At 39.6% G+C, this 16,310-nt stretch overlaps 1 protein-coding gene and 1 long non-coding RNA gene across 3 annotated transcripts in view; one reads left to right on the top strand and one right to left on the bottom strand.

Moving 5' to 3' along the window:
- The window catches only part of LOC102079562 (uncharacterized), a 26,665-nt gene continuing 10,355 nt past the window's right edge, over nucleotides 1–16,310 (bottom strand). Inside the window, exons 4-5 of one of the 2 annotated variants that reach the window (XM_025905945.1) lie at nucleotides 1,921–2,144; nucleotides 1–1,514 (exon numbers count right to left, since the gene is read on the bottom strand). In XM_025905945.1, the coding sequence (XP_025761730.1) occupies nucleotides 1,345–1,514; nucleotides 1,921–2,144 (394 nt within the window). In that variant the 3' untranslated portion in view covers nucleotides 1–1,344. Of the gene's footprint in view, nucleotides 1,515–1,920; nucleotides 2,145–14,296; nucleotides 14,437–16,310 lie in introns of those variants that run through there. The other variant, XM_025905947.1, reaches the window with a different exon arrangement.
- On the top strand, nucleotides 9,711–10,561 carry LOC109199337 (uncharacterized). The gene is made up of 3 exons (XR_002059759.2): nucleotides 9,711–9,756; nucleotides 9,832–9,990; nucleotides 10,094–10,561. It is a non-coding gene; the product is annotated as an uncharacterized LOC109199337 (long non-coding RNA).

Here is a 16,310-nt window from a genome sequence, read left to right on the forward strand (position 1 = left end):
TAAGGATTCCTCGTGGTCACAAGTACAACAACAAAGCCAGAAATTCAAAAAGACGTTTATGCATGTAATCAGTACCTACCTAGCTTACATTTTCAAGTTATCAGCAATAACTTTGGATTTTGGACAAAGCCAAAATGGACTTTTTGAGTAAGAATGTCATAAAGTTTTCATGTGTCAGTTAGAATGATTATTTTCTTTGTTCCCTGATTAGATTTGAACAATTAAATAAATATATAAAAATACATATTGTGATTGTACAGGGTTCAGGATGGGGTAAACCCTCATGAACAACAGTAACATCCTGTAAGAGAGTCAGAGAAACAATTTTTAGCTGATAATTCCAGTGATCGCTGCCTCTGTCCTCATTCAGATGAGTATATTTTATTACAAAAATAATGAACTCTTACCTAACAGACTTCAGTGTCTGTAAAGACCCACACTTGTGTAGATTAGAGCTCCGATATCAACCGTACGATACAGGACATTAGAAAGTCTGACGTGACAGGAGGATTCAAAGAAAACCTGCCTCCTTCATCCATCCTCAAAATTAAAGCCTGTCTGCTGTGGGAGACCGAACCTGCAGAGTTCACATTAAATGGTCACACTTATGGCTATATAGCATCACACAGACTCTGACATTTATAAAAAAAGACGAATACATCAGAAAACCCCCCCCCCACAAATATTTACTTCAATCATTAACACAATTAGACAACATGTAAAATCAAATAATTTAATTTAAAAAAAACAAAAAACAAAGAAACAAATTTCATATATTAGCATGTTTTTAGCATCTTAAATACTACACAACAGATTTCATGATAAGGTGTCTCCATAAGTAAATACATACAGGTTCAAATGTCCACCTTTGCACAGGTATAAAAACAGGTTCATTCTCTCTGGACAGTTTCTTACTTTATAAAAACTCTACAGGGGTGATTTTTTTTTAACATCCACCTGGATGCTGGAGATAAACTTATCCACCCACACATGGAGGCTTTCAAATGTGGAGTCTAACCAAAGGTTGGTGTCACCGTGTCCAAGTCCTTCATTTATACAGTTTATAATTGTACCAGGAAAGTTAAGCTCTCTCCATGACCCGTTGATCATGTGTTTAATCTACTCTTAAAGCTGAAGTTAAAGGAACTCGGAGATGTGTCCGTCCTGCTGCTGTGGTCATCATCTTAATGACAGGATAACGCTGCAGGAAAGTCTGGTTTGTCTGATGTTGAGAGGGCCAAACCCAGAGTGCAGTTAATGTATTCATGAAAAAAATAAAACCACTCCTCTCCGTCTCTTTTCAATTTGTTACACCGACTTACAGAAAAAAAAGGTTTGCTTCAGTCAAACGTCTTGATCAGGAGGAAGGTCGTGTGAATTCTTCTCCTTGCATGTAACGAATTTATAAATTATCCCAGCCAAGACTACAAAGATCAACAAACTACCAACTCCCACTGTGAGTCCAACAGATTCAGCCTCCTTCCCTCCATCCTCTGTGAGTCCTCCTGGTTGACCTGCAGGTGAGAAACAGATGTGAGGTGTCAGTTGTCAGGTAGGTGATGAGTGAAGAACAGAACAGAATCCATTTCCTCTTCAAACTGCTGTCAGACATTATCGTCTGCACTCTGATCACATCACTCAGACCAGCTGTGGCTCAGAAGGTAGAGTACGTCAGGTCGTGATTCAATCCCTCTCGTATATATGTCAAAATATTCTTGAGCAAGACACTGAACCCCAAAATAACCCGTGCAGCTTTCACTGATACGGAATATTCAGTTCAAATCAGGTTATATCGCCATGGTAACTCATGTTACTCATAGCACGGAAAGCTCTTGAAATTTATTGTACCATTTAGCTTTGTACTACGCCCACCCGGTGGTATACCCAGGGGAGGTAATGTTGTGAATAAGCCTGTCTCACCTGGGTCAGTAACATTCAGGAAGACAGTTTTATTAAAGAGCTGTCTACCATGGTCCACCACTTGAAGCTCGTATGTCCCACTGTCGTTTCTGGTCAGGTTCTTCAACGTTACAGAGACGGTGCCGCTGATATTGCTACAGTCCATCCCCTCCACCCGACCCTTAAATGACTCCTCCTGGTCACTGGGACGTGTTGGTGTTAAGTCTTTGCAGTAGGAGATATATTTCTCATTGGGAAGTCTTTTTAGCCATACAGATTTGGTGCCAGTGGGAACCTGAAATGTCAGATTGACACTCATCCCAGCTTGTCTGAAGATCTGCTGGTCTGAAGCTGAGGAAAAGAAAAAAAGCAGAGTGAGGACTCATCACCTTCACAGCAGCCAATCGGTTTCTGTTCAGAGCCATCCACCAAACTACTGAGCCAAACTTTAACACTAGAAGTGATGTCTGCTTAAAAGTAAATCACTTTTAAGTAGACATCTGATGACCCTCTAAAGTACTTGTACTGAAAAATGCCCACTTTGCATTGCCAATGTAAAAGGTTAAAATGTATGTTTAATAAATTTGGATTAAATTAATAGTTAAAGAGTTACAAGATAAAAAAGACTTATGGGGATTTTAGTTCAGTTCATGTCTTCATACAAGAAAAAAAAGGGAACACCCCAGTTATATTTTTTTGTGTTTGTTATGTCTTGCCGATTCAGTATTTTCCCACTACACTTTACATCTTCCATGGCATTACTTAAAAAGGCCACTAGGTCAGTGTTGCCAACTCCTCAGTAAGGAAAATCGCTATTGGCTGTCCTAAAAGTCGCTAGAAGTCGCTAAATGACGTCATCACCTAATTTGCATAATTGGTCACGCTAATGTAATTGTTGTTGGAGAGAGAAATAACATCGTGGAAGAGACATAAAGTGAGTAAAAAACGTCCTAAGTGCATTTAGAGTTTATTTAGAACTACAAATTAAATTTCTTTTAGCAATTATTATTTTTTTAATGTCACAATTCCAACCCTGCTCCTTCACCCGGGCTTGGACCGGCAAAAGTGACCCGAAATAGGCACTCTGGTGGCGTTACTTTGTGTGTGTGTGTTTATAAGTAGTTTTAAACCTTGTGATCCACAAAACAGCATAAGAGTAAAAGAGTAAAAGAAGAACTGACTGCGTTACAGCACCCGCTGCTTGTTGAGAGTAAAAGCGATACGCGCTTTCACGTCTTTTTTTAGCGACTTTTTATAGAAAAAAAGTCGCTAGGGGGTCTGAAAACTCGCTAAATATAGCGACAAAGTCGCTAAGTTGGCAACACTGCACTAGGTGGCGCATAGCGCTCAGGAGGAGCGTGAACCCCCCTTGGAGGCAAATCTGCAGAATAAATCCTGCAACTGTAAACTAGTTCATGATCTGTGCCTCTTTATTTTAATACACAGGTGGGTTACTAGTCCTCAAAGTGACTCATAGATAACACAGTAGAAGCAATAAGACTGTTGTGAACATGTCATTCAAAGTATAACGTTATAAGTTAAGTAATGCCGAAGTATTGTGCTTAGAATGAGATCGTAACGTGAACGTGGTCGTGCTAGGCTAATGGACTTGCTGCTAGCGGGGAAAGTGAGCTTCAAATACCGTAGTGATGCTAATGAACGTTTTCAGTTGTAGTGTGTTTTCTATATGTCTTGTTGAGGTAAGAAGAGATGCAAAGGCTGTAATTACTGCTTACAGAGCCCACTAATGTGCTGTATATGAATGGTTATTTGCTATTCACTGGCTGTGAGTTACAGTATATTGTTTAGTGGTGCAATATGTATGTGTAACCTGAACAAAGGCTGAGGTACCACGGCCGGTGTGAGCCAATGTTATATATTGTTATGATGGTCAATGTATACTTGCTAACGTTATTCCTGTACTTTTGGACAATTTATTGACAGCTGTTATGCCACACCCCCGAAGAGACTGGAGACTGCACTGCACAACCAAATATTGTTCACCTTCTGTGGTGTTTGGCCACCATGTTGTTGCGAATTACTTCCAGTGTGTACAAGGCTTCAGTGGAGAGTTAAGAGACAGGATCTGCTTACCCTGTGATCAAAACCCCTTTCCAAGGCAGTCATCTACCTGCCAATTAAAACTCTGAATTGCAATCCAAAATACCTCACTAACCTATAAATCTCTCTTTGAGGTGACAGTTCACAGGTCTCAGTGGATCATGTCATTTAGACTGAGATCCTACTATTCAGATCAGTCACAACATTAAAATCAACGCAGTATTATTAAACGGGTTTCTTTAGATAACGTGTTTTACAGTTACGACAATCTGCCTTACCAGTACTGTGCTGTTAATGCACAGTACTGGTAAGGCTGCCTTACCAGTGAAGGCAGCCTTACCAGTACTGTGCATTAACAGCACAGTACTGTACATGCCCTCTGGTGTTGTTTCAAAAACTGGTTTCTGTAGGTGTTTTTTTTCTCTCCCCTTTTGCATGCGTTTCACATTTTTTAGGCCAATAGTTCATTTACAACCATAAATACCGGCAATCTTCTTGTGACCAATACCTGAATTGATATTGGCCAATATCCAATTTTGACACAAGACCCATTAGTAATGCAAAACCTGCTCTTGTTTTAAACAGGCATTTTAAAGCCTGAGTTTACTGCTCAGATTAATATTTGGATTGACATTTGGATCAGTGGAACTCATGTAGTGCCTAGTTTACCATAACTCTGTGAATATGAGCATCCAGTGTAACGGAGAAGAGGCGTCCCTCCAACTTGTCGGGCGTGGGGGATTTGATACAGTATAACGTATCATATCTAATGGAAACCTCAGCTGATACTAGAGGCGTTAAATGGAAGAGTCACGTCATCTCCCTTCACTCCAGTGGACCAGTTTTGTTTTTTGTTTTTCCTTTTACAGCAATGGTAGACTGAGCACAAGAGAGAGGATTTTATTATGGATTTCTAAATCTTATCTGGTTTTCTTATGTACCTATTTTTAGTCATACCAACTTTAACAACAAGAAATTAACTAGGTACATATTTTTCTCTCTCTTTTTTTGCCATATTTTTAAGTAACCTATATTTGACAAAAGCGTAATAACTAGGGGTGGGTTTTAATAATCGATTCATCGATTAAAATCGATTCTGGCTTGGATAACGTGAAATCGATTCATTAAAATCCTGAATCGATTTTTTAATATAAATTTATTTTGCCCGAAACGCCAGAATCTCAGGTGAAACCTCACAAAATTTCAACAACCACCAAACAGCTAAGACAGTAAATGAGAGCAGGTACACGGATTCTGCACAAGGACGTAAACACACAGCGCGGACCCGCGGATCAGAATCAGTGAGATGTCGCCTTTCTCACCCGACGGGCGCTGCAGCTTTAAGCGGCTGCGCGCGCTCCCGCGGACGGCAATCACTTTCTGGCAGACAATCACTTTTTGGCACAACAACTGCACGGACACGGTCGGGGCTGAAAGCCGACAGCTCGCTGATTCTGATGTTTCGGCGGGTCCGCGCTTTGTGTTCACGCCCTTTTTGCGCTGATTCTAAAGCTGTTAGTTTTATCTCTCTCCAAACAATATTGACTGAACCAGCAGCAAAAGAAGATCCAAACTACGCTTCACATAAACATCGTCATGAAATCACTCTGACTTTTACTGTTTTGCTTCCACCATGATAAAATCACACTTCATGCACAGCTCTCTCTCTCGCTCTCTCTGTACTTCAAGAACAGTTTCCCGTCTAAAAATCTGTTTTCTGCATTATTCGCTTGCTTGTTACGCACAACTCTACCGTTGTTTACAGCGCTGTCCGCCGCTGTTTTTTCCTTTTTTTCATTTTACATACTTCCGAAAAGAAAACCTAATTTCTGCCGTTCAATACTGAACAAATTTAAACTTTTTAAAATTATGCAAAATGCAAAACGCTTAGCCGTGTCTCTAATAAAACCGCTGTAACGTCAGAGGTAACGTTCATATGTTGATTAATGGTTTTCTTTCGTTTTTGATGTACTGCAGAATATTTTTATAAAATCCCAGGCCAGGAAAACCACCTTCATGTTTTTCTGTGTTTTATCTTCAGCTACTTTGACACAAAGGCATCTGCTGTGACGCTCACACCTTTGATAAAGTCTTGCGTGTGTCAGCTTCCTTTTCATAGATACAAAAATATGTAAATGTACTGATCTGAATTATAATATTTCTGACTGTCAAAATTTCCCAGATTTAAATCGAATTTAAGTGAATCGAATCGAATCGTGGATCGAATCGATTCGGGACCTTGTGAATCGGAAACGAATCGATTCTAGAAATCAGTGACGATACCCAGCCCTAGTAATAACACTGGAGCCCCCATATGGCCACCTCTATGAAAATTTCTGGAGGCGCCCCTGTTTGCAAGCATATTTGTGCCTGAGGCTTTTTTTAAGCCAATTAAAACATCTTTAGCGAATTAAAGAGATATTGTATATTGGCCCTCTTGAAAGGTGTTTTTTTATAGCTATTAAAGTTTTTAGTTGGAAAAAAAAGGATTGAAAAAAAGACACTTTGCCAAAAATTGATTGCAGCATCTCCCTTGACAGCAATGTTGTTTGTGGCTCAAAATGTTTGACATGTTTCAAGTAACCACTGTAGGGAACTATCTGAAGGCTCCATGTTTAATGTCGCGACTCTTCCATTCAAAGGCTCCCAAACTTAGACCAACACGCCATCTACGAAGACGTGACGTCGCCACAACTTTGAGATTTTTGGACCATTTCTATAACCAATAAAAGTCACCGAATACTTATTCACACATAATGACGTTTTCACAGTCAGCGGAGTGATTTGTTTTGTTCGGTTCGGTTCGGCGCCAAGGCGAAATCTCACCGGCGACAGTGGACGCGGTGGCGACGACAACGAGCATCAAAATCCAGCAGGGCCACGAAAACGTTACAACAGCCATTTGCGCTTAACCCTAAAACAGCAAAGAATGAGGAGGGAATAGACGCAGGATTAAAGTCACGGAGTCCAGTTAGTTTACATTGCACAGTAAAGATTTACTGAAATATCCGTTTGTTTACCGTCGTTTTACACTACGGCAGAAAATGATGTGACGTTTCCGTACCAGCTCGTACCGTGAACCCGTTAAAACGTTAGCGCTTTACAGATTAAAGGTGAATAACATGGTAAACATCGACGGTCACGTCAATGTCTCAGTAAAAACAGAGGAGCCGGTTAACGTTTATCTTTCTAAGGTTTTCCGTCAGTTACTCACGAGCTCTCAGCCACGTACCGCCAACACGATCACGGTGAAAACTACTCTGAATGAGCGCGCCGGTTCCGGTGAAACTTCTTTACCGGCTCCAGAACTTTCCGGAGTTTTCCGGACCAGCGGAGGAGCCGAGACTGCTGCGAGGCACCTTAACCGACAGTTGTTTATTCGTTTAGATTTTTATGTTGCGATTTTACATTAAAGTAAACATGGTTCATTTAAATAGCTGATTGATGTCGGTCCTTAATTTTTTTCAATAAAAAACTGAACTAATCACACAGAAATCATTCAGGAAGTCTGTGGGCGGTTCCCGTTCATATAGGAAGTAAACAAACCGCTGTTTTTTTCCTCTTCAAACTTAGTTATAAAACACGTGATACCCCGCCCCCTCCCCTACAAAAACAAACAAACAAGAAAGCACTTGCCGTAAGGTACAGCACTAAGAGAATCACTTGTAAGTAAAAAAACAAACAAAAACAAAAATATTTAATTTATATCATAGAAAGGGAAGAGTTTCATCTTAAATAACTTTTAAACTCTTGGTGCTCCAGTTCTTAGCACTGTTGCCTCACAGCAAGAAGGTCGTGAGTTTGATTCCTCCACCTGTGCTTGTGCATGCTCTCCAGGTAATTTGATTATAGATTTTAAAATGCCACTGTTCCCATTGGCAGTAATGTTTCAAAAATAATGTAACCATTTTTTGTTTTTCCTGGACACCAGTCCTGACATCAAAGACAATCACATTTTGGCCTCCATGTGATATGTGTAACTGCTTCTATGCTTAATATTTACTCTGTGACATGATGATGATGATGATGATGTCCAATGTTTGATGGAAAATACATAAACATTGTTTTCAGATTTACAGGTTGTCTACAAAGTTATTACATCTGCATGTTACATCTGTCAAATATTTAAGTAATTGTAACAACTGTATATGCATTAAGTTTTTTACAAACAGTCTTTGGCTTTCTCCTGTGCATCAGTGTCCAAACATGGATTACACCAACAAAAACAAAGCAGGAAGAAAAAAGGATTATCTTTCTGTAAAAGATGATGTTTTCTGTTCAGACTGTTCTCCCAGGAAGGTGTCATTTAGTGGTGATCAAATCACTGATATATAACCATTTATATTTCAGATACAGTAACTATTAGTAAGTGACTTCTTAGCAGCTCATCTAAAGTGTGATTGCCTGTTTGATGTCACAGGTTATTCTTGTTTTGATAGCAGGAATTAAATCTGGCTCATTTCCTACAGGGAGACACAACTAGTTTCTATCGATCTGCAAACCTATTATTTAAATCAATCCTTTCAATAATGTAGCTCAGATTCTTTTTTATTTATGATGAAAAAACTGCAAAACACACCCCTCTGAGCAACCACTGAGGTTCTGCTTTTTGTTTTTGTAGAGTTTTGGGGGAAACAAGAATGCTGACACCAAGTCAAACACAAGGAGGAAGAAGAGGAGAAGGAGGAAGGTTTTGCATGAACTGATCTCAGTGTTGGTCTGATATCATTGAGCAGCAGGATGGAGGAAACGTCTCTGCTGTGTCTGCTCTGTAAGTTCACTCTGTGTTTTTCATGCCTCTGCTGTCTTGTTGAATGTGAAACTCTGAACTAACCTGAGTTTAATTTCTCTTTAGTTCTGATCTCACTGCTGAGCTGCACCACAAACCAAGGTCAGTAACCTTCTTCTGTCACACTGTAAACCTGACTCACTCTTCCAGGAGACTGTGGGACATGTTTATTAAGAACATACAGACAGACTCCTCCTCAATAATGTCAGTGTTGTCTTATTCCTCCTGATAATGATTTCATGTCCTACCTCATTCAAATAAAGCAACAAGTCATGCTTTTTGACAATCAGCCTTGTTTAAGAAATTGGTTCTGCTTTATTAAACATCCAGTACAAGGATTGTTGATGTGAGCAGTTCAGTCTATCTGAAAGGTCTGATTATTGAAAAAAGTAAATATATCGATGTGTCTTCTTCCTCACAGCTCGTCTGACTGTGAGTCCCAGCAGCTCTCAGTTCTTTGAAGGAGATTTTGTGTCTCTGAGCTGTGAGGAGGACGACAGCTCTGCTGGATGGACTCTGAGGAGAAACACAAGCAGACGACAGAGAACTCAGTGTGGAGATGGGTGGGGAAGATTGGCTGGTTATTTCTGTAACATCACAGTTTACCCATCAGACAGTGGAGTTTACTGGTGTGAGTCCAGAGAGGGTCCCATCAGTAACATGGTTAACCTGACAGTCACTGGTAAGCTGAGTGTGTGGAGTTAGTGTTGATGAAGCTGTGTGTAAATGGATGAAATGCTGTAGTTTGTCTCTGTGTTGAGGTGGATCAGTGATCCTGCAGAGTCCTGTCCTCCCTGTGATGGAGGGAGATGACATCACTCTGCTCTGTAAAACAAAGACCACTCCCTCCAACCTCCCAGCTGCTTTCTATAAAGATGGCTCCCTCATCAGGAAGCAGCCTACAGGTCACATGACCATCCAGCATGTTTCCAGGTCTGATGAAGGCCTCTACAAGTGTGACATCAGCGGTCATGGAGAGTCTCCACCCAGGTGGATCACTGTCACAGGTGAGGAGCTTCACTCTGATTTCACCTCTTATTTCATCCACATATTCACCTGAACAGGTGGGATTCTCTCTGCAGAAAAACTTACAACCACAGTGATGCCATTCACCTCGGGCCCACACCCTGATCTCCCCTCCCTCCAGCTTGGGTTTAGAGTGTTCCTCATCCTTGTGGTGTTCTCTCCATACTTCATTTCCACTCTCCTCATGGTGTCTTTATATCTACACAGAGCCAGAGGTAACACTCTGAATCATTCACTGATCTGGTTAACTCATCTCTCTGTTTAACCTCTTCCTGAGTTTAGACCTGATACTTCTTTTCTTGTTTCTTTTTTAAACAGGAAATGACCTTTGTGCATCAAACCTGGCCACTCAACCTGAACAGGGATTGGATGATGAGTATGATGATGTCATCACTGATGTCACTACAGAGCATCACTTCTGAATCAGAGCTCTGTTGTGTCTTTGAGCATCTCACTATTGCCTCAGATATGCTTCTGTGGGAAATCTCGCTGTAAACTTCAACATGACCTGATGTGCACCTCTTGAGAAATGTAACTACACACACAGCCTGCAATGACTTGAATAGCGTGGAAGATTGTGTTATGGGGATAATGGGAGTTTCCAGTGACTAGGACGTCAAGTTCCCGCAGACTTTTATATCAAGTTTAACTTTGTCAGCCTGTCACCTCTTTTGTGGAGATGATTTGAATAAATGGACTCTGATGTTCATCTATAGCTGTTTTTATATAGATAAAGTATTCCTGCTCTGAAAAAACTACAAACATATAAATATATGAGTTAAACTAGACATCTCATACATTTCTTGGTTTTGATTCTGGTTCTTTAATCAGCACAAATCCCACAGAGCTTGAAAAGACAAAGTGGAATTTGAAAGGTATTTGATTCACTTGTACAGTCTGCTTCCACCTGCTGGTAATACTGGTGTATTACAGCAGAGCTGCAGCTTTTCAGTGTTTCTGCACTTGTTTTAAATCCTGAACCTCTCCTGGTACTAAAGAGCTGATCTGCTTCAAACTGCTGTTTCGTTTCTTGTAGAATAAATTATTTTTTTCTTTCTATTCTTTAATAGTAATGTAGTGTTTCACTGCCAAATATGTTGTACTGACCAGAACTGACCATGTTTGGATAAATGAGTAACATGCTTTAGCCAGCTAATCCTTACTAGCTCAGCTAGCATATTGCATCTGTAACCAGGCTCAATCACTTTGCTGTGACTGGCTGTTCAAAAAAAAAAAAATCACTTGTCTCTGTGTTGTGCAGTAAATGATGAACGAGACTTGCTTATCTTTTAGTTCTTATTAACAGTGTCACGGCGAGTGAGGAGAGCCGTGTAAAAAAGGAAAAGAGGATCCAAGCGCAGGCAGTCGTGAAGGTGTGAAGGTGATTTATTGAACGCAAAGCACAAGAGGAAAAACGGCAAACACAGATCACACTAAACTATACTGGAAACAACTAAGCTACAGAATACGAACCGGAACTCAAACATGAAGCAGGGTAGACAACGGTACATGATGGTGATGGCAGGGAGAACACACGAATGAGACATGGTGAACACACGAATGAGACATGGTGAACACACGAATGAGACATGGTGAACACACGAATGAGACATGGTGAATACACAGACGGACCAGCAACTACAAACACAGAAGACGCGACTTAAATACACACAGAGAAACACAAGGAGATTACACACAGCTGGGAATAATCAACAAGACGAGACAGGGGTAAAACTGAACACACTCACATGAGACGCGGACCTTCACAATAAAACAGGAAATGAGAACACTACACCAAGACGCAGACCTGACACTGAGAGAGACAGAAAATGACACATGGAACTAAACCCACACAAAACATGAGAACACAAATCCTAAATACCAGTAAACAGAAACATGGAACTCAATAACAATAATCATCACCACCACCACCACCACAAAATGAGAAAATCCAAAACACCAAGATAACTGAAACACAAAGTGCCAGAGAAACATAAGAAACAATCCATAATGCAAAAGTAAACCAAAATATAATAAACTCAAAATACTGGGTCCAACGGACCCAGAACCGTGACAAACAGTCATCAGTGGAGATTATTTTATTAACAGTCAGACAATATACAGTGGTCATATTCTCCATATAGTGATAGCAATAATACCAATATGTAATGGTGCCAGAAAGTGTACTGTGATGCAGAGTGCTGTGATCTGCAACCCACTTCAACCTTGTCCCTGGTAATCTGGCAATGTTTTAATGCTGCCAGCGGCATTTATTCACTGCTTATGAGAGAGGGCGCTATTGAGCCAATAACCCTCACAATACTGTGGTTAACCTGGCATACCACATAAACATACGACATAAACACTGTTACATGTCCATAGAAAGTGTAAGCCCAACATACAGACACCTGCTGGTCAGTGGTAAACAGTAAGTACATCAGCTTCATTATTCATCTCCAGATCTCACTGTTTGGTAAGGCTGTGACACAAAGGATGAAAAAAAAACAGGCTTTTGAGACAAATGATAAAATCATCACTTTCCATAATATATTCTACATTTTTACTAGTCTAAAAAAAAGAAAAATGCAAACACTCCCGTCAGGTCTGGTCAGTGAAGGCATCACACAGGTGTTGATGTTGCCTTCAGGTTCTGCTGTCAGTTGAGAATTTTCCTGCTGTCCATCATCATCATACTTCATGTTCTGGTTCAGTTTTAACATTTAAAACTTTATTTTTGGAGAAGCAGAGAGGAAACCACAGCATTGACACCCAGTTATACACAAAGAGAAGGAGGAGGAGGGTTTTATTTATTTTATTTATTTACTCTGAACTAACCTGACTTTAATTTCTCTTTCTTCTCACTGCAGACAGTCTCCTCTTCAATTATGTCCTGATCTGTTTCGGAAACACAATCTCCTCTACATGTGTGAAAATCTCATACTTCCTGTCACCTTTACACATTCAACTAAACCTTCTTCTTTCTTCCACTGGACGTATAATATTCACATAAACCTTAATGGTAATAAATAAAAATGAAAGCTGTATATTATTGCTTATTAATACAAAGAGGTCTTCTTTTTCTTAGAGTTACATTAGATTTTTTTTAGTGACACTCATGTGTTTTATAAAGAAAAGCTCAGATTTAAGCCACAAACAATATTATATTTATATGTGCAATGGTGGAGAGCAAAGATGTTGCAAAAAAGTATGGAATATACAAATGATGGATAACTGGTTAATATATATATGTAACCCTACCAGTGCAGGAGCTTCACTCTGATTTCACCTTTTATTTCATCCACATGTTCACCTGAACATCTGCTTCCTCAGACACCACATCTGTGTGTTTCTGAAGGAAACAAACTGAAGGAGGACGTGCTCTCTCTGACATTTTATGTTGTTAAAGCATCATCTGATCCAGCTGCTCTCCACTAGACTGCTTCAAGAACCAGTTTCAACAACATGGTGCAGGAGCCTTACTGCCCGTCCTCCAGTCCAACCATATGTCTATAGTTTACCTTTCCAACTGCTTCATGATGCACATTAACTAGTCAACATGATTTTGCATAGTGAGTACTTTTACTTTATCTGCTTCAAGTAAATTCATATATGAAAACCTTTGGACTGTTATGTAAGTGAAGAGTCTAAATACTTCTTCAGTTCTTCAACATGAAATCATGTTTAACCTTCAGATCACCAAATGGGTTCATTTGGGTTCAGATGTTTATGGGTTTTGGGGGGGTTTTTGTAATTTTTTGATGGAAAAATGTTTCCTACATTTTTTCATAGTTTTTCTAGGATGTAGTGTGAAATAAATTATATGTATATTTTGTGAAATTAAAGATTTTATTTATTTATTTGATTTTAATTTTTCCACTTTGTATAACTACATTTTGATGTTTGATTCATGGCTGACAGAAGTGTCAAAGCAGATAGTTTGAGTCCAAAGTGACTTTTCGGTAGAGATGGTTGAGTTGGTTTAACCCCTCTCTGCATTAAAAATGATTGAAAAGGTCAAATAAGTAACATTTTAAAACGAAAGAACCAGTACAGGCATGATAATCACAAATAGAGTAATTACATCTCACAAACATAGCTCGGCAAATTAAAGAGTTAAACTCTTGAGTAGCCACTTTTTTATAACATGTCTGTGTGATGACAAGGGGTCCAACATGAGCCTGGAAAATGTTTTTCTTTATCATAATTTTACACTGCATTTATTTCTGATGTGACACCCTGAGCGGTGTTTAATCTGGATTCATGTCTACTTACCAGCTTCTTTAATCGCTACACTAAGATACATTAAAGTCCACAAAGTCTTTTAAAATGATTGTGAGTGCCTTGAGGTAACTGTTGTCATTTGGTGCTAAATACAATAAATACATAAATAAAACTGAATTGAATGTTACTAATCTCTTTCTTGTTGATGCATTTGGGGATTTAGACCAAGACATTGAAATCAGATGAGGAATTCCTCCACTCGGTCATAACTAACGGACTGACTGCACTCATAACACAGACTTGCAGGATTAAGTTCAGTGCGTTTATTTACAGTGAAGTAACAACAGAATGTGACAACAGAAGGATTTCCAGTTAGTGAATCCAAAGCTTCAGTTCAGGCAGGTCCACAGGAATTCTCTCTCTCAGTGGGTCCCAATTTCCTGCATAGAGAAGGTAAGATGAGGTGAATGAGCCGAAGCACGCAAAGTTTCAGACTGAAAGAGCCGACTTCCATAACTGTTTCTGAGTCTAATAATGCAGCATTTGATGAAATCCCTCCTCCATCGTAAGTAGTGGGCAGCTGATCAGAGCTTTACCAGTATGTGAGTTAATCAACCCAGGTGTGCAGAGCTGAAGCACAAGAAGCAGAGGAAGAACCTGCCCTTTGAACACAGGGTGTGGTTAATTTATTCACACTCTCTATGAGTCAGCATAGGGGGAGGGCCATTACACAGCCTGTCTCAGCCTCTTAATATGCTGGTTAGATAAGGTAGAGTGCAAGATTTATCAGGTGTAGTCCATGAAGGGAGATGACTGAATTCATTTAAACAGGCACCTTATCAAGTGTTTAAAAATGACAAATTCAAAATTATTCACCCACAGAAAGATGAATGAACAGAATGAAATGTAGGAAAAAAGAAGGCCATTCTTATGTTGTCATTTATTTTTAGAAGCCACCAATCTCACATCAGCTTTTTAAAGTTTTCTCCAATCACTTCTCAGAAACAGATCAAACTCCAGTCCTCAAGGACTGAAACTTTTAAATGTGTCCCTTTTGCAAATCGGCTAAATAAGCTGAATTAGCAAGACTATAGAACTTGACTGTGGCAATGTGCTGAAGTGGCTATTCAGCCATTTGATTCATGTTATTTGCACTATGAGTGAATGAACATTGTGCAATAAAAGTAATTAAAGTACACTTTTCCAAAAACTTACTTACATTTATTTAAATTTACTTGAGTAGGGTTAGATGTTGCCATCTCAGCATTCAGTCAAGTTCTATAGAGTCTTGCCCTCGAGGACTGGAGTTTGACACCCCTACTCTAAGGCTACGTTCACACTGCAGGTCTTAATGCTCAATTCCGATTTTTTGATCAAATCTGATTTTTTTGTCTGCTTGTTCACACTACAAATAAAATGCGACAGCAAACGCGCTCTAGTGTGAACCCTCGAAGCGGCCCGCATGCGCAAAAGAAGACGTCACACACAATGCGCTCTGTTTAGACCCAGAGCAAACAATATTGTTTGACTGATGGCCCTTAATATAAAGACTTGTTTCGGACTTTACGTTTCCCAATTTTGCTTTAAGTCATTGTGTTATTTACATAATAATGTAGATAACCTAATAATTATCCTTATTGCTGTTTTAGAGGAGCGGTGCTTCAAAGGATAGTTGCAAATTTCTGTCAGAATCTGCAGAAAATACAGTACAAATAAAATGTTCACGTTTCTCCAAAGTTGTCTTCCCAACAGTTTCACTAACATCTACACTGGATGGCCAGGAAGTGTTCACGATGTCTTCTCAGATGCTGATAATTGGTGTCTGGCTTGTGTCAGTGATGTAAAAGACGGATTTAATGTGACATGACCGTTCACACAGCAGTCGCTTTCTAAAACATCAGACATGTATCGGATTCAGTACCACATACGAATGTGACCGGGGTCAGATTTGAAAATATTGGATTTGTGCTGTTCACACTGTTATACCATGATCAGATATGGGTCACATAGGGTCAAAAAACATTGGATTTGATGCACTTTCGTGTGCAGTGTGAACGTAGCCTAAATGGACCTCTCTTCTGTACTGAAATGAAAATTACTCAACATACTGTCAACCCACATCTGTGTACCTGGAAGGCCTATAACACTGAAAATGTTCATGTTATGAAGGTAAAAGGTTAGAAAGACCTGGAATGACTTGCAGGCTGTAACTGACCTGCATGCAGTAGATTACCCTTAGTTGTATGGCAGTAAGAAACTTGATGTAAGCTCACATTGTGGTTGTATCAGGCTGTCTTTTGCACCTTAGGTCAAG

The sequence above is a fragment of the Oreochromis niloticus genome, linkage group LG3, assembly GCF_001858045.2.
Source record: "Oreochromis niloticus isolate F11D_XX linkage group LG3, O_niloticus_UMD_NMBU, whole genome shotgun sequence".
In the NCBI taxonomy this organism is placed as follows: domain Eukaryota; kingdom Metazoa; phylum Chordata; class Actinopteri; order Cichliformes; family Cichlidae; genus Oreochromis; species Oreochromis niloticus.